This window comes from Dermacentor variabilis, chromosome 3 (genome assembly GCF_050947875.1).
Source record: "Dermacentor variabilis isolate Ectoservices chromosome 3, ASM5094787v1, whole genome shotgun sequence".
In the NCBI taxonomy this organism is placed as follows: domain Eukaryota; kingdom Metazoa; phylum Arthropoda; class Arachnida; order Ixodida; family Ixodidae; genus Dermacentor; species Dermacentor variabilis.
This window is the reverse complement of record NC_134570.1, coordinates 163,777,000-163,803,348: the sequence shown is the minus strand read 5'-3', so window position 1 is coordinate 163,803,348 and position 26,349 is coordinate 163,777,000. Positions and strand designations below refer to the sequence as shown.

General features: G+C 45.6%; 1 protein-coding gene across 1 annotated transcript in view; it reads left to right on the top strand.

Annotated features, from left to right (window-relative positions):
• LOC142574301 (uncharacterized) overlaps positions 1 to 26,349 on the top strand; it is a 175,089-nt gene that overhangs the window by 89,818 nt on the left and 58,922 nt on the right. The window contains exon 3 of the mRNA XM_075683419.1: positions 23,027 to 23,170. Within this exon, the coding sequence (XP_075539534.1) occupies positions 23,027 to 23,170 (144 nt within the window). The remainder of the gene's footprint in view (positions 1 to 23,026; positions 23,171 to 26,349) is intronic.

The following is a 26,349-nucleotide window of genomic DNA, read 5'->3' as shown; positions in this document are numbered from 1 at the left end:
CGCATGTACTGTACACGAACACAACCCTGTCTATTTGTGTGCTCCATGAGGCTCGGGACATCATTGCGCCTTGATTCTTCTACACTTGCCTCTTCCCGATAGAGAAAGCTGAAAATTAGATACTCCTTCTCATTGTCACCTGGCCTATGACCTGTGTTTTTCCGTGCCCAGTCTCATTCTGCAACTTCAGTAACTTGCCCAGCATACCGCCCTCAGTGCTTTTTCTGTGTATCGCGTTCTACAAACGTACTAACAGCTGAAAAATTACTGTTAGTGTTTGTGTACTATCTCAGTAACCCCGGATGGGAAAACCGCGCGACCAACCTTCATGTGTAGGCATGATACGCTTTTCCTTTTCTTCTGGAAAGCATGAGCATTGCAAGTGTCCAACATGCAGATTAATCCCGGCCACGGCGGCCGCATTTCGATGGGGGCGAAATGCGAAAACACTCGTGTGCTTAGATTTAGGTGCACGTTAAAGAACCCCAGGTGGTCAAAATTTCCGGAGTCCTCCACTACGGCGTGCCTCATAATCAGAAAGTGGTTTTGGCACGTAAAACCCCAAATATTATTATTATTACATGCAGATTTTTGCAGTTCGTGTTTATTATACAAAGTAGAGCCTAGTAGGTACGACTTAGTGCCTTAAGTGAAGTAATTTTATTGCTAAGCATTGCATTCGGGTCGAAAGAAAAGTCGTGTTGTTGGCTTATTTTACCTGGTCTTTGATTGAGGAATAGGCCTTTCTGCGAATGTTTTCTATGTGCTGCTGCAAAAGCTCACTACCTTCTGTTCCCCTTGCCACCGTTACTCAAGTTGTGGCCAAGTGCAAAATAATGTGATAATGTGTGTTTCAGTTTTTAGTACAATGTTATTTTTTTCTGCCATGTTTTTTTTTTCAATTTGTTCAGCAGTAATGAGCATGTCACGTATTTCATATACTTTCGTGCAGATTTATAAGTAAGCTCTTTCTTTTGGTATTCCTCTCAATCAAACAATATTACCATTTTATTCTATATTTAGGTGCTTTGCGTATCATTGTTTTTGCCATTACCAGTCAGTTTTCCCTTTCAATAGTTGTCATGACTATGTCATACGTGTCGTCCAGTTTTGTGCAATATCTTCGTGCATATATCAGAAGCTCGTCTAAATTTCGGTCTTGAGGACGTTATATAAAAATCTTGTTTTTTGATATTTGTGTACATGAAACGGCCTTCGTGTTTTCTAGCGCTTTCTTTTGTTACTTCACCGTCTGTGAACTTTTGTGTTTAGTACTCTTGCATATGTCATACACCTTTCACTTTTGCTCATATTATTTAGCGTGTATCACACCACGTTATAAGAAAAATCTGTTTTCGGAAACGAAGCCAATAAAGCGATACTAAACATCTGTTGTGTTGGAAGTGGAATTTTTTTTATGTCCCGGCACATGCTAGTATAAGTATGGGCAAGACTGCGTGCGTGCCAACGCATAGCCCGCGGCGCACCACGCGCGCGATAAAAAAAGAAGTAAGCGGCGCGCGCGGCATGGGGGAAAGGGTGAAAGTGAGCGGAGCGCGTCAGCATAATAAAAACAAAAGGAAAAGAAAAACGTTTGGCAGAGGAGGCGCCGCGCGGCTGCTATTCCTGTTGCCATGACAACGTAAACAATCGTGTGCGCCGCCATTTTGCTTCTGCATCGCCGTGCTGTTAGGGCCGTAACTGAAGGGGACCTTGGTACTAGCGTCGAAAGAGCGTCTGCTCGAAAACGGCCAATGGCAGCCATGCGGAGTTCCCCCCACCCCCTGCGTCTTGTGCCGTAGCGCGCGATAAAAAAAGCAGAACGCGCCGCGAACAGGTAAAAATAAAGTAAGCGGCGCGCGCGGCATGGGGGAAAGGGAGGAGAGTGGGTCGGCATAATGAAAACAAAGAGAAGAAAAACGTTTGAGAGAGGAGGCACCGCGCGGCTGCTGTTCCTGTCGCCATGGCAACGTAAACAATCGTGTGCGCCGCCATTTTGCTTCTGCATCGCCCTGCTGTTAGGGCCGTAACTGAAGGGGACCTTGGCGCTAGCGTCGAAAGAGCGTCTGCTTGAAAACAGCCAATGGCAGCCATGCGGAGATTCACCCCCTGTGTTTCCCTTCTCTGAAGTAGGTTCTTTATTCTATGATGCGCGCTTGGCCACGGATGAGAGCGAGGCCAGGCCGTCTTCTCCGAGCGTTGCGCGCGGGCGGGAGGCTTTGAGCCGTCGTCGCCAAGTGGCGTCTGACCACCCCGCAGATATCGCCCAGCGAGCTGCTTCACTGGAAGGTCCGGAACGCAACAGGCGTCGTACCGTCCAGATCAATGTAGCCACCGCGTTCGGGCGCCGTCACTTTGTGCTTCGAAGCTACGCATGTTCGCGACGTCTCTTTGCATATCTAGCACTTGCGCTTTCCCTGTGGCACGACAGGCGTCCACCGTCGAACAATGTGTGTCTACGCAAGCCTAACGACGGTCATGTCTAGCCACCGACCTAGGCAATGCCGTCATACCTGGGTTAACGATGATTGTATGCCTAAGTCTAATTATTACAGCCAGCTCAAAGGTTAACCAAGTGAAACCAAGACTTTACCATGCTAAACCAATCTTTCGCTTTGCATATCCAAAGTTAGCTGAGCTGAGCCGCAGCTAATTTTTTCTTTAACCGTAATGTTACATGTCGAAGCGCATGTGAAAGTAGAATGCCCCAAGCGTGATTCTAAATCAAACATTTCATTAGTTTTATGCGAAGCATATTACTAGAGCTCAACCCAGCTCCTCAGTCGCGGCGGTGTCGCCTTCAATACCACGTGACACCGTGACGTCACGAGAGAGGAGAAACGGGGCTCCAATTCGCGCCGTCGCTCGCGGCGTCGCCTTCAAGGCTGATCACGTGACACCGTGACGTCACGACAGAGGAGAAACTGGGCTCCAACTCGCGCCGTCGCTCGCGACGCCGCGGCGGTATATAAGCAGCTGCGCTTGTTTCTAGGTGGCTTTGGCTCAACTCTTGCATGATGGGCTGGGTGGGAATCGAACCAGGGTCTCCGGAGTGTGAGACGGAGACGCTACCACTGAGCCACGAGTACGATGCTTCAAAGCGGTACAAAAGCGCCTCTAGTGAATGCGGTGTTGCCTTGGTAACGAGCTGTTTCTAAGGCTCACGCGTGCGTCGCTTGCTGAGGCGCACATTTCGTTGCCGCGCCGAACGCTGCGTTGCTCGACGCTCACCGCGTCCAATGCGGGGCGCGTAGTCGCTGCGCCGTAGCCCATTGTCTTACACCCCTTGGCGGGTCGACGGGAACGCTGTCGCGTTCCACTCTTGAAGGCGAAGCAGAGTAACGCATGAGTTGTTTCTTCGTCTAGCCGAACCAAATATAGCCAAGCAACAGCAGTTCACCAGGCTAAACAGTGGTTCAACAACTAAAATAAAGGCTAGTATGCTTCGCATCCTGGGCTTAACCTTAGCTAAGCCACAGCCATTTTTTATTTTAGCTGCACTCTTTTGAAAACCATACAATTTTTCTTTCTTATTTGGGGGGGGGAGGGTTGAACAAATGTTTCTGCTGATGCGGGCTTGTCTTGACAACGTTTGTTCACTTCTCTGTAGTTCAGTAGTTAGGGCAAAAAGCAGGGCTTATTGCTTTGAGTTATTTGACATAGTTTGAGCCCTGCAGATACGTCGGACTGCAGTTGAGCCGCTGACCATGAATGAAAGCTATCTTGTCTCAATGATACCACTTGTTAATAAGGCAACAAGCTTCAGAACGATATGGGTGTATTGAACAGTAGATAACGAATCTGGGCACAGAGTGCTTTATATTTTAGGCCGTATTCGCGAAGCAGTTTTTACAATAAAGAACGCCAACAAAAGGCACCGGACAATCTTGATGAGAAGCATTTTATCGAAGGACGCTGACCGACTACAAACAGTTTTAAGAACAAATATTTCTCCTTACTTCCAGGGACCGTACCCCTCTGATGCTCCAGAATAATATTTCATTTTTTAATATCAGCAGTGTAATTTTGCTACTTTGTATTCTTTAATATACGAACGTTCACTTCTCCAATATTGCACCATTACATCGCCAATATATTGCCATCCGTTTATTTTTCTTTCGCTTTCGATCGTTTCACACAAACTGATTTGCACGTATTCATGCTTTCACTCCTTGCGATAAATACAATTTATTACGCGTTAACTATCTCGTCTAACAAAATCATTCTTTTTGAATACTGTGTGAATAAGGACAGGCAATATATATTTGCTGGTTGACGCGTTCGCGTATGTTTATGAACTGCATAAAGAACGAGCATGATCGAAAGAAAAGATAAAGCCTAGGAAGGCGATAAATTGAGTGCTTGTCCTCCCGTCGTCCTTGCCATTCTCGGTTTTTTATTCGTGTATGACGTATCATTTTCTTTTTCAATGGTGACCATATTAATTTATTACAACAAATTTATCTCTTTGTACCCGCACAAAGGACACAAATAGAGGCGACGTAGACAAGCGCTGTTAGCGTCCCCTTTTGATCAGAAACAGCAACATGGCTCATTGAGCGAGAGAAGGTTGTTTCACATCGCGCGATTGGCGCAAAAGAAAAATCGTTCTGCCGCGCACGTGGCAGAGCCATTTTCGCCGACAGTTCTAACATGCGTCTGCGCGATTATTCGGCAAAAGCAAATGCTCCTCCAGGAAAAAGGTTGAGGCTTCCATAGTAGCAACGAAACTAGACTGTACCAAACGGAACCACCTCACCGACGCCACACAAGCCGCACGCTCATACTTGCGGTGTTGTGCAGCGCCTCACTCACCCTATCTGCAAACTGTCGTAAAGTCTGAACGCTTTTAGACGTTAAAAAATGGTGCGCCTATTCTATTATCGAACAATAGGAAAATTCGAATATTTGACTAGTTTGTATGTTGTTTTGATTTAACGATGCAGACATGGATACTAATGGGATACATTTGCCTGCGCGAAAATCGAAGGATCGCTCGGGATCAGCGGCCTTCAATTGGATATTAAGGCTTTCGCAAACTCATAAGTGCTTAGGTGTCGTAGGAGTTTTTTCGAGTCCTTATTCTGGTTTCGCTCTCTTTAGCAGGATAGAACACCAGCTAACTATGTTTCATGCCCTGTTGCTCGCAAAACTGCCACACGTGTCCTGCAAGCATTTCGCAATTCAAGAAATCTGCGTGCGGAATAACGTGACTGAAGACGCAGAGCACAGCGTTCGAGCTCGAACAGGCATTGCACTCCAACAAAAGCTCAGCAAGGAGCACGGTGGAAGATATATAGGTGAGGACACAGAGCCCCGCACCGGCCCCGGAAAAGTTCCCTAGTTTCTCTAAGTGCCACGAGAGGGCTCCTCCCGCCGCGGTCTCGGGCATCATGGGTGGCGGCAATGGAAAAGAAACCTGCCATGTGTAACTACTTAAGAGGAAAAAACGAAATCAGGAAAGAAAGTGTTTATGATAACTCAAAGGGAAGCTCATTACTTTTCGAAGCAAGATAAGGGAGCCTTAGAACACACGCCTATAAAGCTAGATATTGACACGTATACTTGTTTGTCTTTATCGGGCGACACGTTTCACCGCCTAACAAATGTTATCGCACAGCGCAGGATGCACCTGCATGTATCGGAAGTTTCTGGAATGTTATGGATGCTTCCATCCGCTGTCTGTGACCGAACCTTGTGTAATCTGATTGCATGTGCGTGCGACGCGAATAATGTAGAACTTTGGGGAAGTCACGTGGGTCCCATTGATTACTCTTGGAACATTCGACGACTGATGTATAAAAGCCGACGCGCTTGACCCGCTGATCACGTTTTCGACCATCGCCGACTGTGTTCGCCGCTGTCGCCGTTCTTTGAGCGTAGCCTGTTTTTGAGGGCACAAGTTCGTCCAATAAAACTCCAGTTTCGTCTTTCCCAGTTTGGCTGCTTTCTTCACCGTCACTACCACGTGACATCTGGTGGAGGTGCGGTGTGGAGGTGTGGAGGTAAGATAGTTTACGGCAGGAACCCGACGACGACGCTCGACGCCATGCTGCCGCACGTCACTGACAAAGAGAATCTTGATGTCGCCACCTTTCTACAGCGCGCCTAAGAAGCCCGACAGCTCGCCCGCCTACGGATCAAGAACGAGAAGCGTGCCGACATCCGACACTACAACCTCCGACGACGCTTCGTCGAGTACCAGCCCGGCGACCGTGTTTGGGTTTGGACCACGATACGCGGACGAGGACTGAGTGAGAAACTATTGCGACGCTATTTCGGACCCCACAAGGTCATTCGACGTATTGGCGCACTGGACTATGAGGTCGTGCCAGACGGCATTTCGCATTCACAGCAGCGCCGCACACGATCTGAAGTGGTCCACGTGGTATGTCCTAAACCATTTTACGGACGCTGACGAACTTCCTTATTTTGTTGTTCTCTTTGCTACGGGTGTTTTTCTTTACTACTTTCTTTTGCAGCATCGGTTCGATGCTTTTTAAGAGGGGGATATTGACACGTGTACTTGTTTGTCTTTATCGGGCGACACGTTTCACCGCCTAACAAATGTTATCGCACAGCACAGACGCGCCTACATGTATCGGAAATTTCAGCAATGTGATCGATGCTTCCATCCGCTGTCTGTGACCGAACCTTGTGTAATCTGATTGCATGTGTGCGTGACGCGAATAATGTAGAACTTTGTGGAAGGTACGCGGATCCCAGCGATTACTCTTGGAACATTCGACGACTGATGTATAAAAGCCGAAGCGCTCGACCCGCTGATCAGATTTTCGGCCATCGCCGACTGTGTTCGCTGCTGTCGCCGTTCTTTGAGTGTAGCCTGTTTTTGAGGGCACAATTTCGCCCAATAAAGCGCTAGTTTCGTCTTTCCAAGTTTGGCTGCTTTCTTCACCGTCACTACCACGTGACAATGTAAGAAGGAAGAAGAAGCATGCGCTTTCTGCTGTAAAGCTAGGGAAATGATGGAGCATGTTTTATTAGAATGTGAGTACTATACCGCCCAGCGGTCAATTTAGGCACCACTGGTCTCCTTAAAACCCTTGAGTTCAGCGAGAGCAGGGAGAAAGTAAACATGTCCGCAATAGAGATTAGTAAGAGGCGATTGGAATATTGGTGGAAGTAGGGAAACGACAAAAAACGCACACGTAACAAAACAAAGTGCACAATAGGGGATCAGAAAATTTGGCTATGGGAATTCATCGTGCGCTTTTTTCTGTTTCTTTGTTTTTTTACCTGGGTAGGACATTAGGCAGTATAATAGCAAGAACTTGGTGGCACAACCCACCGCCCCGTTCCAAAGGGGACTCTCATAACATCCATCCATCCATCCATCCATCTGGGGCTTAGCGAGCGGCAATGCTTTTCTATGGGGTGTACGCGCTTTGTGAATGCCACTTTCCGGAACCTGTTGCTGATGAAGAGAAGAATATACTTTCGCTGCATTGTTTCTGTGCAGCTTCGTTACTAACTCCACTTTCGCGAAGCCGCGGCTTCATGCGCGCTCAGTTGAACGCGTAGAAGGCAATGAATTTTAGCGGGCTATCGCAACGAGATCTTTTGTGTATGTTTTTGTTTCTTCCGGCGAAGTCTGGCCGCTAGGCTGGGCTGTCGCTGCGATGAGCGGCGCGGTTCTTAGGAGCGTGGCTGGTACTTTAACGGGGTCGCTTGTCCCTTGTGCGTCACCCGTGCTTTGTCCCCACCTATATATTTTACACCGTAGCTAAGAGCGAACGTAACAAACGAAAGTCGCTCCGATTCATGCGTACTTCTTGTTCAAAGGGCCTATAAAATAATGGCATAATGCAATTTCTCCACACGTTGCTTATTACGCACAACTTGGCTGCTCGTGTCCTTTATTTAAAATGTCGATGGTTTCCATTTAATTGTGTTGCAGTGACTTACAATTATCTTGCAATTGTCTTACAATGACTTGAAATTGTGTTGCAATGACTGTTGCAAAGTAGCAGAAGCGCATGTTTACCTTCAATCAGTGAGTGAGAATCGCACTATTCAAGGCAATGACCGCGTACCTCTAAGCAAGTAATCAGCATTGGCAAAAATAGCTTTCGAGAAGGCATCTTAATTCTAATTTGCTTTCATTATTTCGTTGCTTGGGCCTACAGTGAGATAAAGCCTGTTCAATGGTTGTGGTTTTGTTTCCTGTTTCCTCGATATTTTTATGTGCTTTAATATAAGGTAAACGTTTCAGCACGACGAGTTTTTAATTACATCTCGTTCGCAAAGTCTGCCTTCATGTGTATATACGTATATTTAAGCTTTGCTTTTAGTGTGTATATTTTTTTCTACAATGTTTCGTTTATTTCGTATCGTTTTATATTGTTATCTTGTAGAGCGTAGTTTTTTTTAAGTTCATATTTTGGTATAACGGGTTATTCATCAGTCAAACTTCCCATACTGTAGCGTGTAGTCAAACAATAACAAAGAAATACCGGCATAACTCATCTCACCATGGCTGTCGATGGTAATGCGATTAGCATTCAAGCACTGCAGCGACACACTGTATTGCTGAAGATAAGTTTATTTAGAATATGTACTTTTCATAGTATGACTTCCGTTGTTTCGTCTATATGCGACATACTGTATCCCTGGTATCGGCCAACGTTTCTATAGCACTCGCTCGTAACGGTCGCCCATGAGCATGGCGGCATGACGAGAATTTCTTGACGATGACGCATTGGCGACAATAAAGTGACGAAGAAGAAATGACGTCGGCAATTTGACTAAGAAACGATAATTTGATGGCGACATGATAAAACTGGGATGACGACAAACGTATGACGACGATGGCATGGCGTCAACCGGATGACGAAGCTGGAGTGACAACGACTGAACGACCACGACGGCATAACGACGATATAGCAATAAATGCATAACGACGACTGTATGACGAGAACGCAATGACGACGGCCTGATAGCGGCGATATATTCATCATGTAATGACGACAGCATAGAATGGTGAATAAGAAATGACGCCGATGGAACGATGACGCGGTGTGGTAACTAGGGTAGGAACACCCGGGAATGAAGTTTCTCAATGGATTACGATGGAAAGACTATACGTTGTGAGGACGCCTGCATGACGACGACTGTGAACCGATCACCGCGTGGTGACGACGGCATGACGAGGGTCGCTGACCAAATCAGAATGAGTGCGATGGAACGGGCTCGGCCTCCTCCTTATAGAAATAGTCGGTAGATCAAATACATTAAACATTAATAATAACTACGTTGTCATTGCCAAAAATGCTGCCGACGAATTCTTGAACGCTACGCGCACTGTCAATCCAAGTAAAATATGTATTTTTCCATAAAAGAATGTACTCGTATGTCTGAAGATAGTGCCCCAAATAAGTGATTTCAATGCTTCCATGTGTTCTGTATTTTTAATAAGTAAAGCAAATGTCACACGACCTTTAGAACTATATCAGTTTAAAACCAGCAAATCAGTACATGCCGCTGATATGAAAAATGTAAAGTCCAGGAAATGTACAAGTTGAGGACAAATATTTTAATGAAAATTTCTTAGCCTCCCTGCCTTTCGCTCATTTGCATCTCTCTCTCTCTCTCTCTCATTCAAGAACTTTGTTTAGATATTTGTACATATGCAACGACCAGGGAACTATCTCAATGACGCTGTTCTTTGTTAGAGTGTATTGCGCAGGAGCAGCTGTCACTGGTCGTGTATTGCAAGTAATTGCTCCGAAATTATAGTCTCAACAGAGAGCGTATATAAAAAGCAGGAGTTCTACAAAATATACGAGGGCAAGTCAAATGAAAGTGAGCCAATGCGAATATATGACAAACGGGGTACTTTATTTGAAAGTAGTCTCCATGAGCATTTAGACATTTGCCCCACTGATTAACGAGTCGTGTAATACCAGTCTCATAAAATTCCTTGGGTTGCTGCTTCAAAAATCTGTAACTAACTCTATGCCATCGTCCGACACGAATCTGGTTCCCTTGAGCAGTTTCTTCAAATGTTCCCAAATGTGGAAGTCGCAAGGCGATCGTTCTGGGCTGTATGGCTGATGTTGCAACGTTTCCCACTTCAACTTCGCCAGTTTTTTATTAACCACATCAGCGACGTGGGGACGGGCAATGTCGTGGAGCAAGATGATCCCATTGCTCAATTTTCCACGTCGTTTGTTCTTGATTGCGACACGCAACCGATCCGACGTTTCACAATATCGTCTCTCCAGGTTTAGCAAATTCGATCAATAATGGCACCTGACGATAGAAAAAAAAAGTCAACAACGCCTTTCCGACGGAAATGACGGCCTTTGATTTCCTTGGGGGTGGTGAATTCAAATGTTTCCACTGTAAGCTTTATCGTAGCATTTCAGGCTAACAGAGGCGGCACCATGATTCGTCCCCAGTCACAACTGCATACAAGAAATCGTCACCCTCATCGCGATACCGGATTAGATGAGTCAAGGCAGCGCCGAACCTCTCTGTCTTCTGGCGATGGTTCAAAATCTTGGGCATCCATTGCGCGCACAAGAGCCGATAACCGATACGTTCAGTAATTATGGTGTGACCCGAACCGCGACTGATGTTCACACGCCCTGCCAATTCATCGATGCTTATCCTCCGTTATTGTCTAATCAGCCTTTGCAATTGTGTTGGGGGTGATTGCACGCTGGATTTAGCCCGGCCATGGATAGTCTTTGCAACTTTCACGTCCTTTGAACCGTTTCCTGCAATGCTTCACAGTGGCCAATGAGAGAGAGAGAGAGAGAGTAAAACTTTATTCAATGGAAATAAAATAAGGCACGATGGTTGGAGCCCCTATTCCAGGGCCCCACTGGCACGAGCGGCTCGCTGGGCTTGGTCCAGTGGCCAATGAAATGCAATGTTCAACACGCACGGCAGCCATATGGCGACTAATTATTTTGAGGGAAACCTTTTCATCTGTCAAAAACCTCCCCACACCACGCTGTTCAACGTTAAGAGTGTCCATTATGTCATGCAACCATGTTCAACCCAGTGTATGAGAGCATTAAAGAACATTCATCCCCACCCCTGCATGTCACTTTTGTAAATGAGATGCATATGTGCTATGCGCATGCCTATCAAATTATGAGTCGGACCGTTATGGCGCGGGGCGGGTTGGCTCACTTTCATTTGGCTCACTTTAATTTGACTCGCCTTTGTACATTAGAAATGTGAAGATACAATGGAATATGCAAATGTGAAGATACAGGCTGATAAAGGGCAAGAAAGTGCCGCTGGAAACAAAGTTCACTGCGCACATACACAAAACCTCGCAACAAGATATTTAAATATACGTATAAGTATCCAATAAATGTACGCATCTAGGAAAAAGTCACTATATATTATGCGTCAAACAAGGCAAATAAACATGTTTCGCAACCACAGATTCACAGATCACAGCCACCCCGCCCTCGCTCCACTCCCCCGATGTATCGCGCGCGACGGAAGGCGGCGCGCTTCCTCCCCGCTTTTCTCCCTTGCGCACAAAAGACTGAGCCACCATTGTCGGCTCACCCATGCCACCCCCATCCCCAAACGGTTTCATTCGCACATACAGCATGCGGCGCGGGGTCACGATCTTATCGCCCTTGGACTTTACACAGAACATGAGGGTGACGGAAGCAATGCGCCTGCATGGAGTGTCCATATTTATTTATTTATTTATTCAAAATACCCCCAAAGGCCCTCATTACGAGGGTATCACATGGAGGGGGGGGCGCGATCACAGGCACTGGTAATAGTTTGTACATACTAAAAACAAGAGAATGTAACAGAAGTAATAATACAGTGAAACATAGGTAATATACAATATTATTAGGTCACAATTATTACAGAGAAAATATTAGTACATATTAGGAGAACATAAGTCAACTGCAATGAAAAACACCAAGAAACATCGAAAACACTGTAAAAGTCCCCAAAAATAATAATCAGCTTAGTCGATAAGTCGTGAGCGAATTAAATGTTGAAACTTGAGTCTGGTTCCGTGGCAATGACTGATGGTAAGGCGTTCCATTCAGTTATTGTGTGTGGTAAGAACGAATATGCATAATGGGATGACTGGCAGTTAATGCGTTTGACTTTATATGGATGGTCACGGCGTGGAAAAATAACTGGTGGTGACTGAAAGAGATCATCGTGAAGTGATGGATGGTGATAAAGCTTATGGAAAAGTGCTAGGCGAGAAATTTTACGGCGAAGTGCTAAGTTGTCCAACTCGGCTTTATTTTTTAACGAGGTGACGCAGGTGTAACGTGAATAATCTGAAAATATAAATCGCGCATCACGGCTCTGCAAGGCTTCGATGTTACTGATGATATAAGTTTGTTCGGGATCTCAGATGGCAGACACGTATTCTAGTTTAGGACAGATTAATGTTGTGTATGCTAGTTTTTTAACATGCATTGAGGCTTCTTTTAGGTTATTTTTAATAAGCCCGAGAGTACGGTTTGAAGAGGCAAGGGTAAGATTAATATGATTATTCCATGATAAGTTAGACAGAAGATTGATGCCGAGGTACTTGTAAGTAGTTGCGAGTTCCACAGCGTTGTTATCAAGGGAGTAGGTGGCTGGAATTCGTGGCCTATTGGTGAAAGACATGAGTTTAGTTTTGGAAATATTTATTGGCATTAACCAATTAGAACACTATGCACTTATTGCGTCCAGGTCAGTTTGCAGTAAGTGGCTATCAGTGTTACTTGTTACACATCGATAAGCTACACAATCGTCTGCAAATTGTCTGATTTTGGATGGCATGCAACTGGGTAAATTGCTAATGTAAATTAGAAAGTGAAAGGGTCCAAGTATGCTGCCTTGTGGAACGCCAGACGTAACATCAGCATAACATGAGTTGGAATTGTTAACTGATGTAAACTGTATTCTAGATGAGAGAAAATCGGCGATCCATGCAATTATAGTAGGGTGAATGTTAAGCTGTGAAAGTTTAAGTAACAACCTATGGTGTGGAACACGGTCAAATGCCGTAGAAAAATCTAAAAATATTGCGTCAACTTGGAACCCGGCGTCTATTAGTGCATGTATGTCGTTAATAAATCCGGCAAGTTGGGCGTCGCATAAGTAGCCCTTGCGGAAACCGTGCTGATGTTTAAAAATAATGTTATGGTCTTCAAGGAAGTTGATGACTTGACTGCGTATGACATGTTCCAAATAGTGCTGGTTAAGGAGATGGGACAATAATGAAGGGGAGAAGCACGATCACCTGATTTGAAGATGGGTATTATTTTGGCAATGCGCCAGTCATTAGGAATACCACCAGTTGATAGTGGCTGGGAAAATAGCGCGGTTAACACATAAACAAATACTATGCGTTGTATTCTTTAAAATTTTACTATTGAAACCTAGATGGTCGGCACTAGATGACATCTTAAGATTAGTTAGTAGAGATAAAACACCAGCCTCACTGATGACTACCTCATGCATTGTGATTCCCACTAATGTCTTTAAAGTTGGCCATGAATTAAAGTATTCATGAGTGAAAATTGTTACAAACGTATCATTAAGAAGTTGAGCGCAATCTGAATCGGGGATAGGGACACCATAAGAATCAGTAAGAATGATGTCAGTGCGAATTGCAGGGTTCACCACACGCCAAAAGCGACGTAATTATATACGTAATATATACGTAATTGCTACCGCAATAATATAATAAGAGTATCCGGTAACTGAAGCGTCTCGTGGCCCATTACTTTCCACAAAAGAAGTACGAAAATCGTACTTTCGCCATGCGGCAATTCGCTGCCACGCAACACTGTCTTTTGTTTTGTTTTTTTATTCTGTGGGGCGAGGGCACCGAATTGAAAAACAAAAAAAACTCAAAGGTAAGCATGTTGGCCTTAATCAAATGCCTACTTTGAGCACTTAATGCGGCTACCGAAGGAATATCGAAGAAAACGTGAGACGCCTGGTCCACGGAGAACCATACGCATTATGCTCGGTATCCTACACCGGCGAGACAAAATTTTCCGGAGAGTTTGCTCTCAAGCGAACGCGTTGTAATCTGTCGAGTCGCCGTGGTAATGGCGGCGAGCGACCATGCATTGTTTCTTTCTCTCGTCTGCTAGCCAGAGAGCATCTGAAACTTTGCCAGGCGAAAATCCAGTCGGCCAGAGAAAAACACACGCGATTCGAGGTGCGCAGCGCGGTGGTCGATGCAGCACAAGAAAAACGCAAGCGCTCTGGCTGGATCGGCAGCCGGCGGGTAGCGAAAAGAAAAAAGAAAAATAAGATAAAATAAAAATAGACTCAATGTGTCCTGGCGAATAAGAGGCCAAGTAGAAAAATAAATAAGAACTTAGTTACCTTTGCTGGCTTTAGTGTCTTGACATGGATGCTTTGGCGCAGGTAACAAAAAAAGGTTGATATACTTTTCTGTGACATGACGGCACGAATGAACCACCACAACGCTTCGTCCCATCGGACCTCGCTGCGTGCTTTGGGAACTTGTGTGACAGTGTGTTGATTTGGCGTGTCTGTTTGTATGGTCCGATGTACGACATTAGAAAAGTCAATCTTTAGCTTCAAGTTTCTATAACAGCCTTAAACACACAAAGTTCCGGAATTGAAAATCTAAAGCAAGACTTTGGAAATGTCAATGCACCTTCGGCATCAAAAGGTTATGAGAACTTTATACCCATAAAGTTTCGGAATTTAAATCCACGCCGTCCGTAGATTCCGCGGCCTCCACGATGTGCCCAGACGAGCCCGCTCACCATCAAAACGCCCTTGAAATTTTGTGCTCGGTGGGGCTCCTTGCGTTACGATATGTGACTCCCGATTCATGGGCGAAATCCAGCCTTATTTCGCAATGTTCGCGCCAAAATGTCTTTTCGAGCGTGAAAACGACATTCTAGACAAAATCGAGCATGATTTCCCGCGCCGGGAGTTGTTTTAGTCGGTGGCGCATGAGAGCTCGAAAACATTTCGGTGGGGGGAGGGGGGGGTGAGGCTGGAGCCCCATAAGCACCCCCCCCCCTGGCTACGCCCCTGATAGATAGATAGATAGATAGATAGATAGATAGATAGATAGATAGATAGATAGATAGATAGATAGATAGATAGATAGATAGATAGATAGATAGATAGATAGATAGATAGATAGATTCAAGTTGGCTGAAGTAGAAAAAACAATGCCAATCGCAATAAAAGAGTTCGTCCGTGCTATGTTAATCAAAATTAGGCGTTGTCAATGCTCGGTAGGCGCACCATCTGGGAACGCCGGTTACTGATTGTTCTCGTACCTGTCGCGGAATAATTAAAACACTTGCTGCCTTGATGCGGACATTTGCGGCGTCCGTTAGACTAAAAAGAAAGACTGAATCTCTTTACATAATAAAGGATTCCTTCGAAACGTAGTTTTTGCTAATTTAGTGCTAATAGATGGCTTATTACAAAAGGAAATGAATGCTGCCGTTCAATTTTCTGAATTTCGCACCACAACCTCATACCGCTACGTCAGTGTGACGTCACCCATTTCCAAACACATTTACGCTCTTGGACCGTTGTTCTTGCAACCTCCTGATCTCAGTCTTTGGGTCTTCCATAACACAATGTAGTCTGTCTCTACGGATAAAGTTTAACTAGCCCAGAAAAAATAATTGATGATGTCACGACGAGCTAGTGAGGAAACATCAAGGCAGCATCGCCGCCGGCATTTATTTTTATTGTATTTGAGGGCCTGCGAAGCCTCTTCTCACGCTGAGAATTGCTTTTTTTGGTACTCGAGAAGGCAACTTACTAGCCAGCTTTAAAGGGAAGCTGAAACGGTTTTCAATTTCCATGAATTGCTGGGATTGTGAAGAACAGACCTAATAATTTACGGTTCCGAATTTTTTTTCTTCGTTTTGTTAATATAAGGGGCGGAATAGCTTTCTAAATCACCCCCGCGGACACGCCCCGATCACTTCCCGGAGCGCCGGGGGAGGTGGTTGCCAGAGGAGAGAACCGGCGAGAGTGACGTCATTCGCGGCGGCCGAGCTGCCGGACCGGCGTGCTGGCATGTACTGGCATGCCTCTTTCCGTCCTGCGCTTTACTGAACGACGCTACGAGAGATCTGCCGCCGCCACCGCTCACGTTTGTTTTCTTTTGCGATTTAGGTAAAATGTTCTTTCGTGAAGCTGCCCGTCGCGGCAGGTTCACGTGCATGCTCGCGCGAGCAAACGCCACCGGCACGCTTCGAAGCATAGACGGAAACGCGCGCAGTAATAAATTTTGGTGACCGGACTTCGTGCGTAGCTTCCACAGCGTTGCACCTGAGGTATGAAATGGAGTATAGGCTTGCCTAGTGATATTCGACGTACCGTTGCAGTTATCGTGTTCACCACACGGCGGTGCTAAAACTGCCTAATATCTTTATGTCAACACTAGCATGGAGCATGCATACCGATTCTTGATCGAGCCACAATCGCAAAGTCGTCGAACCATAGTATGAATATTGCACATAGAATACCTCTGGCCATCTCTGGATGTGTATGATAAGCAACTTCCGTGACTGTACCTCGCAGCACTGCATGTGCGCGGTTTGAAACGCGGCACTTATGTTCGCGATCGTGTATCAACATTCAAAAAAGCACGGGACTTTAGACAAGCAGCGGCAAGGTGCTTGACATCGCGGAATTGCACCCGTGTTTATAATCTAATGAGAAGTTAGTGCTTCGGCATTCTTCCAGCAGCAAGTTCCCAGCGACACTGTAGCGCATTTTTTCTCCCGTAATTGGAACGTGCAGCTACATGAAAAAAAAATACCTACCAGCTAAGATTTCCAACGCGCGAGAAGGTGCACAAATAGCTCTCGCTGTTGGCACACTCAACATCGCCGTTACCGCCATTGCCGCCATCGTTTTCCGTATCGGCTGTCGGTTCGAACATTTACGGCCAAAATACAAGCTGTCCGAGACAGCGAGAACGTTCCATAATGCTTACAACTCAGCTATGAAGCCAGAACAGAACATCGTGCTACGCTCTGAAACGGCGTCATGCGGCGGCGCCGACCGGCGACTGCCGTGATTGACGTCACAGCGGCCCCGACCTATCACGGACAACAGCGGCGTTCGCGCGACGCCCTGAGGTGCTGGTGCACGTTTTCTTGAAAAAACAGCCGCTTGCGTTCGTTTCCGCCCTTTTTGAACCAGATATTCGTGTTCAGGGGACTCAAAACTGTAGAATGCCGCAGAGACAGACAGACAGACAGACAGACAGACAGACAGACAGACAACAAACTTTATTTAATCCTGAGGAGCTACCAGGACCTCCTAACGGGAGGCCATTGTAGCCGCTGGCCGCGCCCACGTAAAGGACAGAACGCCGCAACTCACTTTTTTTCGAAAAGTGTTTCAGCTTCCCTTTAACTGCCACCTTCCTTTCTGCAGAAGGTAGACTTCTGGGTCAGTTCGCAGATATGCGCGATCGAGGGCCCTAAATAAGAAACGTAGGTTGAGCTGTATCAGTAAGAAACCCTTATGGAGTACAAAAAAACAATCCTCAAGAACGCATCTCACGATGACTGTCGACGTCAACGCGACTAGCATTGAAGCAATGTAGCGAGGAACGCCGAAACCCGTCATGTACGAGGCGCGTACTGCTGCCGGGCAGCCCTCTAGCACTTCCCTTTGAACATTCTGCGCCCCCTGGCGCCGCCGCCACGAAGTCCGCGCGTGGCGCCTGTCTGAATACGCGTGACGCAGGTTCCCTATCGCTCAGCACCGGATAAATTTCCAAGGATCGTTTTTCAAAGGAGTGCGACACACACCCAAGAGAACATATCTAGCGGCCCAAGTCGACGTGGAAAAGTTTAGATACCCGTACATGTACACATAGCGCATACTGGATAAAGTTCCCAAAGGATTTTGATGACGTCGTTACTGAAGCGTGGCAAAAACTTGTTTTTCTTTATGCATGTGTCGGTTGCGCCTACTTCTATCCGGCGATATAGAATCAAATCCCGGGCCGGATGTGCTGGATAACGTTCTCGCAACCTTGCAACGTATTGAATCCGGCCAGGACGAGATTCGTAATGACCTGCGAGTACTAAAGAATTGGCAGGCGTCAGTTGATGTCGAGCTGAAGCAGTTGTCGACTAGGCTCCGGGCTGTAGAAGTCGATATTGTTTCAATGAAAAGTTCGGTCAACGATACATCGCCCGAATCACTGAATATAGCTAAAGGCATTTCCACACAGCTAAAAACAATACAATCGCGCTGTGAAGACATAGAAAATAGACTTCGCCGCTGCAACTTGCTATTTTTGGAATCGCAGATGACAAAAGCGAATCATGGTCATCATCAGAATCAGAAATCATCAACCCGCCGTGGTTGCTCAGTGGCTATGGTGTTGGGCTGCTGAGCACGAGGTCGCGGGATCGAATCCCGGCCACGGCGGCCGCATTTCGATGGGGGCGAAATGCGAAAACACCCGTGTGCTTAGATTTAGGTGCACGTTAAAGAACCCCAGGTGGTCAAAATTTCCGGAGTCCTCCACTACGGCGTGCCTCCTGATCAGAAAGTGGTTTTGGCACGTAAAACCCCAAATATTATTATTATTAAAAATCATTGACATATGTAACCAACACCTTGGTATCACTATCGATCCAGCTCAAATAGACCGCGCGCATCGCCTCGGTCAATACAACGATGAGAAGAATAGACCGGTCATAGTCAAGTTCGCCTTTTTTAGGGATAAGCAGCGCGTAATAGAAAAAGGCCACAAGTTCAAGAAAACTAATTATGCTGTTCGTGAGGATTTTTCTTTGCAAACCCGTATCGCTAGGCGCAAACTGATTGACTTCGCAAAAACCAAACACGCGCAATTTAAGCTAACCCTCGATAAACTAAGAATCGATAACAATGTGTACGCATACGATGCAGCGTCCGCCGCTGTAATCCCCCTATCCAGATAGCAAAGACCTAGGCTGGGAACACGTGCCTTTAAGAAAAACCCCAATTCACTACACGAGCCTATCGTGCCTTCGCACCTATCTATATCATTAACTAACATTCGTAGCATTCTTCCTAAACGCAATGAAGTTTCATCATACTTAGACGACTGCGAATGTGATGTATTAGCACTTACGGAAACTTGGCTCAGCTCTGAAATTACGGATGGCGAAGTTCTACCCGATTCTAATGTTTACACTATCTATCGCAGAGATAGGGACGACAGAAGAGGTGGTGGGGTATTGCTCGCCATAAAAAAACATATCCCGTCATTTCTTGTGCCGATGTCATCATGTCTCGAAATTCTGTGGGTCAGCGTAACATTTCCCCAATCGAATACAATTTATGGTGTATGCTACAGACCACCCGATAGCTCCTACAATTTCCTTTCCGAATTACACGATAACATTACGTCTATTCGATCCAAATATAACAAAGCTGATATTTTTCTTCTTGGTGACTTTAACTTTCCAGACATTGACTGGCAAAACTTGCGATGCCAATCACGTGCATCTTGTGAGTTCGTTCAACTAACACTTGATTTTTCACTTGTGCAATTAATAAACCAGCCTACTCGTATCAATAACATTTTAGATCTTGTTCTATCATCCGCGCCCGAGAGGGTTAACGCTATCACTTTTACGGATGGGTTCAGTGACCACCGGTTGTTACAATTCACAGTTCATACACCTTCACGCTCACGTCACCTGAAAACTAAACAAGTATTTGATTACAAAAGAGCAAACGTCAGCGCTATAAACAATGGTATGGAAACCTTCACGTCCTCATTTTTAGCAACTTTTTCTGAGCGGACAGTGAACGAGAATTGGTGCCTGTACAAAGAAAAGTTAATGGAATTAGCACATGCGCATATATCAAAGGTTTCATTTCGCGTTAACTCATCGAAACCTCGGTTCACTAAAGTTCTTCTTACCCTAAAGAATAAAAAGAAGCGTCTTTACAGGACAGCCGAACGTGTTGACACACCTGCGTCTTGGAGCAAACATAAGTCTTGTGATGCAGCCTACTGTAATGCCCTGCGTCAAGCCAAGCAAAAGTATTTCTCTTGCGATCTGCAATCACTGCTTCAAAACAACCAAAAAAAATTTTGGAAAACGATCTCTCCCGTTAAAGATTCCGACATTTCACAACTACTTGACAGCTATGGCTTGCAGATTGCACGAGAGCTCTCAGCATCTATCTTTAACAATTACTTCACGTCCGTATTTACAAAGGAAGACCATTGAAATATACCAACACCCATCGAACTCGATTGTACATACATGGCCCCCATCAATATAACAACCACTGGTGTTGCTGAGCTGATCAACAACCTCAAGATGTCAACTTCTTCCGGCATGGACGGTATAAACTCAAAAATCTTAAAATATACTGTACTTTCCTCTAGCACAATCCTTTCCTGCTTGTTTCAACAGTCCCTCTCAACAGGGGAAGTTCCGTATGACTGGAAGGTCGGTAAAGTTATACCTTTCTTTAAATCTGGCGATAAAAGCGCTGTTAACAATTACCGCCCAATATCACTAACAAGCGTTCCCGGTAAGTTACTAGAACACATAATCTTTTCAAACGTAGCAAATCACATGGAAACTAACAAGTTCTTCTTTAAACATCAGCATGGTTTTAGAAAAGGACTATCGTGTGAAACGCAACTATTCGAATTGACTGCGGATATTTTCCTAAACATGGATAAGGGCATACAAACAGATTCCATTTTCATAGAATTCGCTAAGGCTTTCGATCGCGTTGCTCATTGCCGTCTCATAGCTAAACTCTCATGCTTAAACATCGATTCCCTAACAGTATCTTGGATAAGAAATTTCTTGTCATTCCGTAAGCAATTCACCGTCGTCGATAACTTTATTTCCAGTGTCAGCGATGTAACATCTGGTGTCCCACAAGGAAGCGTACTCGGACCATTACTTTTTCTGATCTATATTAACGACCTGCCATCCGAAATAACGTCATCCATTCGCTTGTTCGCAGACGATTGTGTGATCTATCGTGAAATCTGCTCACCTTCCTATCACGTCGCTCTCCAACGAGATCTTGACCTTATTACTAACTGGTGCTCTTCTTGGCAAATGACTCTAAACACTGATAAATGCAAACTAATAACATTCACCGGCAAAAAGTCATTTTCCGCTTTCGATGACTCACTTGATAACAACCCCGTCACACGCACCAACTCATACAAGTACCTCGGCATGCTCCTTACACCTAACCTGTCATGGTCTGCGCACATCCAAAAAATAACTGCTAAAGCTTCACGTACGCTCGGCTATCGTAAATGCAACCTTCGTGATGCTCCTGTCCTCACCAGACAAATCGCTTATCAGACTTTTGTAAGGCCACAACTGGAATTCGCAGCCCCTATCTGGTCACCTCGCCAAGCTTACTTAATCGCATCTCTCGAATCGGTCCAAAGCCGCGCCGCCCGCTTCATTGTCAGACATTATCACCGCGACTCTAGCGTGACTCGCATTAAGTCATCTTTATCTCTCTCATCTTTTGAATCACGAAGAACCATAGGATTGCTTTGTTCATTTCACAAGCTAATCCATAGCACGCGCCCGTCCTCTCTGCCGCTCACTCGTCCATCTCGTACATCGCGGCGTTTGCATAGTCATCTGTTTCCAGCGTATCTTTGGCCGAACAAATGCTTTCAATTCTTCCACGTTACCACATGCCATTCAACATTGGAATAACCTACCAAACGACATAGTTGACATTCTTGACCCAGTATCCTTCAAAGGACGCTTATGCATATTATTTCCATAATTCGTCACAACTAAACCATACTGCGCACCTAAGTAAATACTTGTAGCGAAGTTGTACAGGTTTTACTTTTGCTTTTGTTTGAATGTTTGTTTTGAATTGCTTTAACACTATTACAGACTTGTTCTTTCACCTTCACCTGCTACCATTTGTATAATTTCTTGGTACTCCTTTTTGTTACTTCACACAGTCGTTTGTTTCATTTATCCCGTTATTTATGTCGTTAGATATTTGTTCTTTCATGTTTACTCACTAACAATGTATGATTTCTTTTTACACCTTTTTTTTTTGCTAATTCCCTGTATCCTCCCCTCACGCAATACTCCTTCGGGGGCCTGTGAGGTAAATGAATAAATAAATAAATAAATAAATCTGGGATGATTTGTTTCGCGCCCAGTTCCTTCAGCACAGCAGCGCGATTCTTTGCCCATTAGACCATGGACCATGAAAAAATGTCGATAAAGCTTTCTGTTGCTCAATACGTCGTACATAAAGGGGTTTTGCCAAGCGTGAAAGAAGCCCGCTAAATTGCCGCGCGACTGGCCGCTCGAAGCACTTTGCGTGTATTCGCAGGTTTCTTTCTCGTTCGGAAAAACACTTTTATGTAGCACGCACTGAGCAACAGAAAGCTGTATGGAGTTTTTCATGTTGCTCTACAGTTAGCTCATTGACATTTTTCATCTCATTATAACATTCGGAAGTTGATTATTAAATTAAGAATAATTGTTTCATCTCGCGGAATGCAAAAAGTAATCTGAGTATCTCCAAGCGACGACAAACAACATTACCTTGGTACTGTCCAGCTACGTCGCATTTGCATAATTTTAAATATTGGTGTATGATACTTGCGACACCCTGTATACTCGTCTCAAGCATTCCGTTGAAGCACGGAACTCACGAAAAGACTTGAGGCAAGACATATACTTGTGCTCTCTCAGTTTTCCGAGTGTGTTCCGTGTCAAGATACTCACCAGGCCAAACAATGAAGGTCGTTGTGGCTTTTTGAGACATACATAACTCCATATACGACTGTAGTACATGTTGATGGTTATTTTCTGATGCCTTTATTTTCATATCATCATCTCCTTCGCTTTCTCCCTCTACTTCTGGTCACCTTCCGACCCATTGCAATGCTGACTAGCAGGCTAGATTGCTGGTCTCCCCAGCTTTTATCTCACGTTGAATCTCTTTTTCTAACTTAATCAAGATATTGAACTAGTTTTTTCCTCCCCTCTCTCTTCAGGGCTTGTGGCGGGTGCGCTCATCGGAAGCTTCGGAGTCCGCCTAACACTTATTCTTGGCGGCGTTATGATGGCAGTTGGATTCGGCGTGTCACTCTTTGCGACTTCCACACTGTTCCTCGTCTTCACAGTAGGGGTCCTGGCCGGTAAGTCGCTCGGGAGCGCTGTGGCTCATAAGAATTCAGGGGCCGAATTCAGAAAGCTCCTCATTCGTAAGGCATAGGTGCCATTGTCTGGCCACATTCGCTAATATAATGTCCAGCATCATGATTGGCTTAATTTTTTTACTCACGGAGAATTTTACCATAAGAGTGTTTCACGAATACGGGCCCTGTTCCTTATGAGTTCTAACAACGTATGGCGCCTGTTGTTTGTTTCAAGAGCGACAGAACCAGCGTGGAGGACGATTCATCCTCTCATCGTGCTTGTTTTGTAGTGTAGTCAAAGTTGAAAGTAAATAATATTTTGAGATTTCACATGCCAGAACCACGATCAATCAGGCAGGGATATCGGCACACGGTCGGCACGTGGTTTTTGGCACAATGATGCAAGCCGTATTGGAGACTAGAATTTCATTTAATTATGATTGCGCTGTTCTTTATTGATACCACAGTGTAGCGCGGTTTCAGACGCACGCTCCACTCTTGTTAATTTCTACATGGCCACAGCTGTGCTCGAACACGTGCACTTTTCGGGCCCGTTCGGTCACCATGGCAACAGAAGCCGGGACGCAGAACGCCGCGCGCAAATCTGCATGCAGTGGGAATTGCCAGTTTTCAGCCGCCTTAAAGAGCGCTGTGTTTTATAAGGTGTTCTATTTGCTTGTCCATGGATACGACGCAACTGCTTTTACTTTAGATAAGTTTCGCCATCTGTTGTCCCAGAGCTCATGGGAAGCAGTGTACAGCCAGGGTGATCCTGAAGGCCTATAAGCAGTGTCTGTCTGTTTTCAAGACTGTGTCCATGAAATTCGTTTATTACCAAAACGGCGCATGCAAAGAAGGTTTGCAAACCCTGGGTAACGAAAGGATTACTTGATGCGATTACAACAAAGAGGCACTTTCTGGCCAGTTTTTTTTTTAATTTAGGAACTTAGATGGCATGCGCTCGTTTTAAAAAGTTTGTAATAAACTAACAAGCTCTTTCAAGCAAGCGAAAATAAATTATCTTCATAAATTATTCCACATCGAAACGAGGAAAATACACGCATGGTATGGCAAAAGCTAAACACCATACTCAATCGTACGTGGCAGAATGCTGGCGTAGTTCAGGAAATAACGTTAGACAGGGTTAAGTTACCAGGTGCTTCACTGGTCACATGTTTTAAAGGATTTTTTGCCTGCCTGGTGCAATACACTTACAGTTCACACAGTTTAGAGTACAAGCCGCCTTGTCAATTCTAATTCCAAAGACATCACTGGGGAAATTAATTGTACTTACTAATTGAAATAAAGAAAATATAAATTAATGAAATATAAACTGGATGAATAAACCGCTGCAGCAGGTGGGAAAGTATTTCACATCTTCGCATTACGCGTGCGATGCTCTACCAATTGAGCTACCGCGGCGCCGTTTTCGCATCCACTTTCTCGGGTATTTATGTGTTGCTGCGAGAACTAACCCTGAGAGTGTTGGCCAGGGCCACCACTCACAAACCTTGGCGGCAGATGTGGAGCATCCTTTCTGCCGCAGGCGTCACGAGTTAGTCCTAGTAGCCAGACATAAATATCTGCCAACCCTATAAAATGCTAACCGATAAGAGTGCGTCATTTTTGCCTGTAACAGCCCAGAAATTCTACGAATGCAAAGTTTTGTTCACCTTTTGCATTTATTTTCTGAGACCCAGGTTGTATGTCCTAACGTCATTCCGCGTTTTTATCCTCTCTCTATTTAAATTTATTCGCTTGAGTTTCGGAACCAAGCTTTTATTGTTAACATCGCTGAGTGTTCCTACCGTTCTTCTTTTTTCTATGCCTAATTGCGCAGACATTCGTTTGTCATCTGTTGTGAACGGAATGTCTGTACAGTGATGCAGGTATATTTCTGCTGTACATTGTATTGATATATTGATTTTAATAGCGTGTGCATAGTATCTGTACCTTGCGGGTACTGTTACGTTTCGCCTACGACGCGCGGTAAAGCCGGCGCGGATGCAACGGACGCCGGGGCTTCGTTCAAAGCGGCAGACATTCTGGCCCGTTCGGCGCCGCCGCTACGCCTCCCTGCCAAGCGCGTCCAGGCATGTTCCAAAGCCACGTGTCTTCATGTGCGTGTGTGTGTGTATGTGCATGTTGGTGCCCACGCTTGTCGAAGCGCGGCAGCCGGGGAGAGGAGCTCCCCCAACTGTGAAGCGAGGGGTCTGACCGGCGCCGGCACGACGTATGCGCCACCTTCTCTTCCCATTGTGCCTGACCGGCGCCGACACGACGTATGCGCCACCTTCTCTTCCCATTGTGCCCGAACGGCGCCGGCACGACGGCTGCTCCACCTTCTCATCCCATTGTGCCCGAGCGGCACAGTCACGTGCTCGTCTATAGAGGGGTTCCTTCTTGCCCTCAACTGCGAGAGTATAAAAGCAGCTGCCCCCGGACGCCAAGGGAGGCTCCGATTTCTTCTGTTGAGTAACGTGCACTCCCGTCTCTCTACTTCGGTCAACCTGACCGCCAACTCTTTGCGATGTTAGAATAAACAAGTTGTTTTGTTGTTACCACTCGACTCATGCTTTGCCGGGACCTTCGGATGCTTCCAGTTGTACCCCAGGCCGCCAGGCCAACGCTACCCTTGGGGCTTGCGACCCAGGTGCAACAACGGGCGTCAGCGCCGAGTTCCCAACAACTCGTGCCAGCGGTGCGATTCAAACAACTGGTGGCAGCGGTGGGATTCCAACAACTGTCTGCCAGCGGTGAGATCGCGACAACGGAGGCCAGCAGCGAAGAGATGCAGTTGACTGTATGCTGAGCAGCTCAACGACCATCCGGGAGCAGTGCAACGAGCCCTGTGTGATGACTGGTTGCCTGCAGCGGAACGACTGCGCTGAATTCTTGGCTGCGAGGTTTGGTGAGTGCGGGACTTTCTTCTTCTGAGCTTTGCCAGGCTTTTGTTAGTGTCAGAAACAGAGCTGGTAATTGTGGTTGTCGTTGCTGCCCGGTTAGATTGCGGCAAGACAATAATAGGCAGTAGAGAAAGCAGCATTCAGAGCAGCCATGGATTTGAAGTCGTTGCGCAAACCGAAATTGCTGGAGCTTGCAAGAGAGTTGGGTCTGGATGTCTCAGACAAACTCAGAAAACCAGAACTGCTAAGGGCTATTCTTGAGTTAGAAGCTGA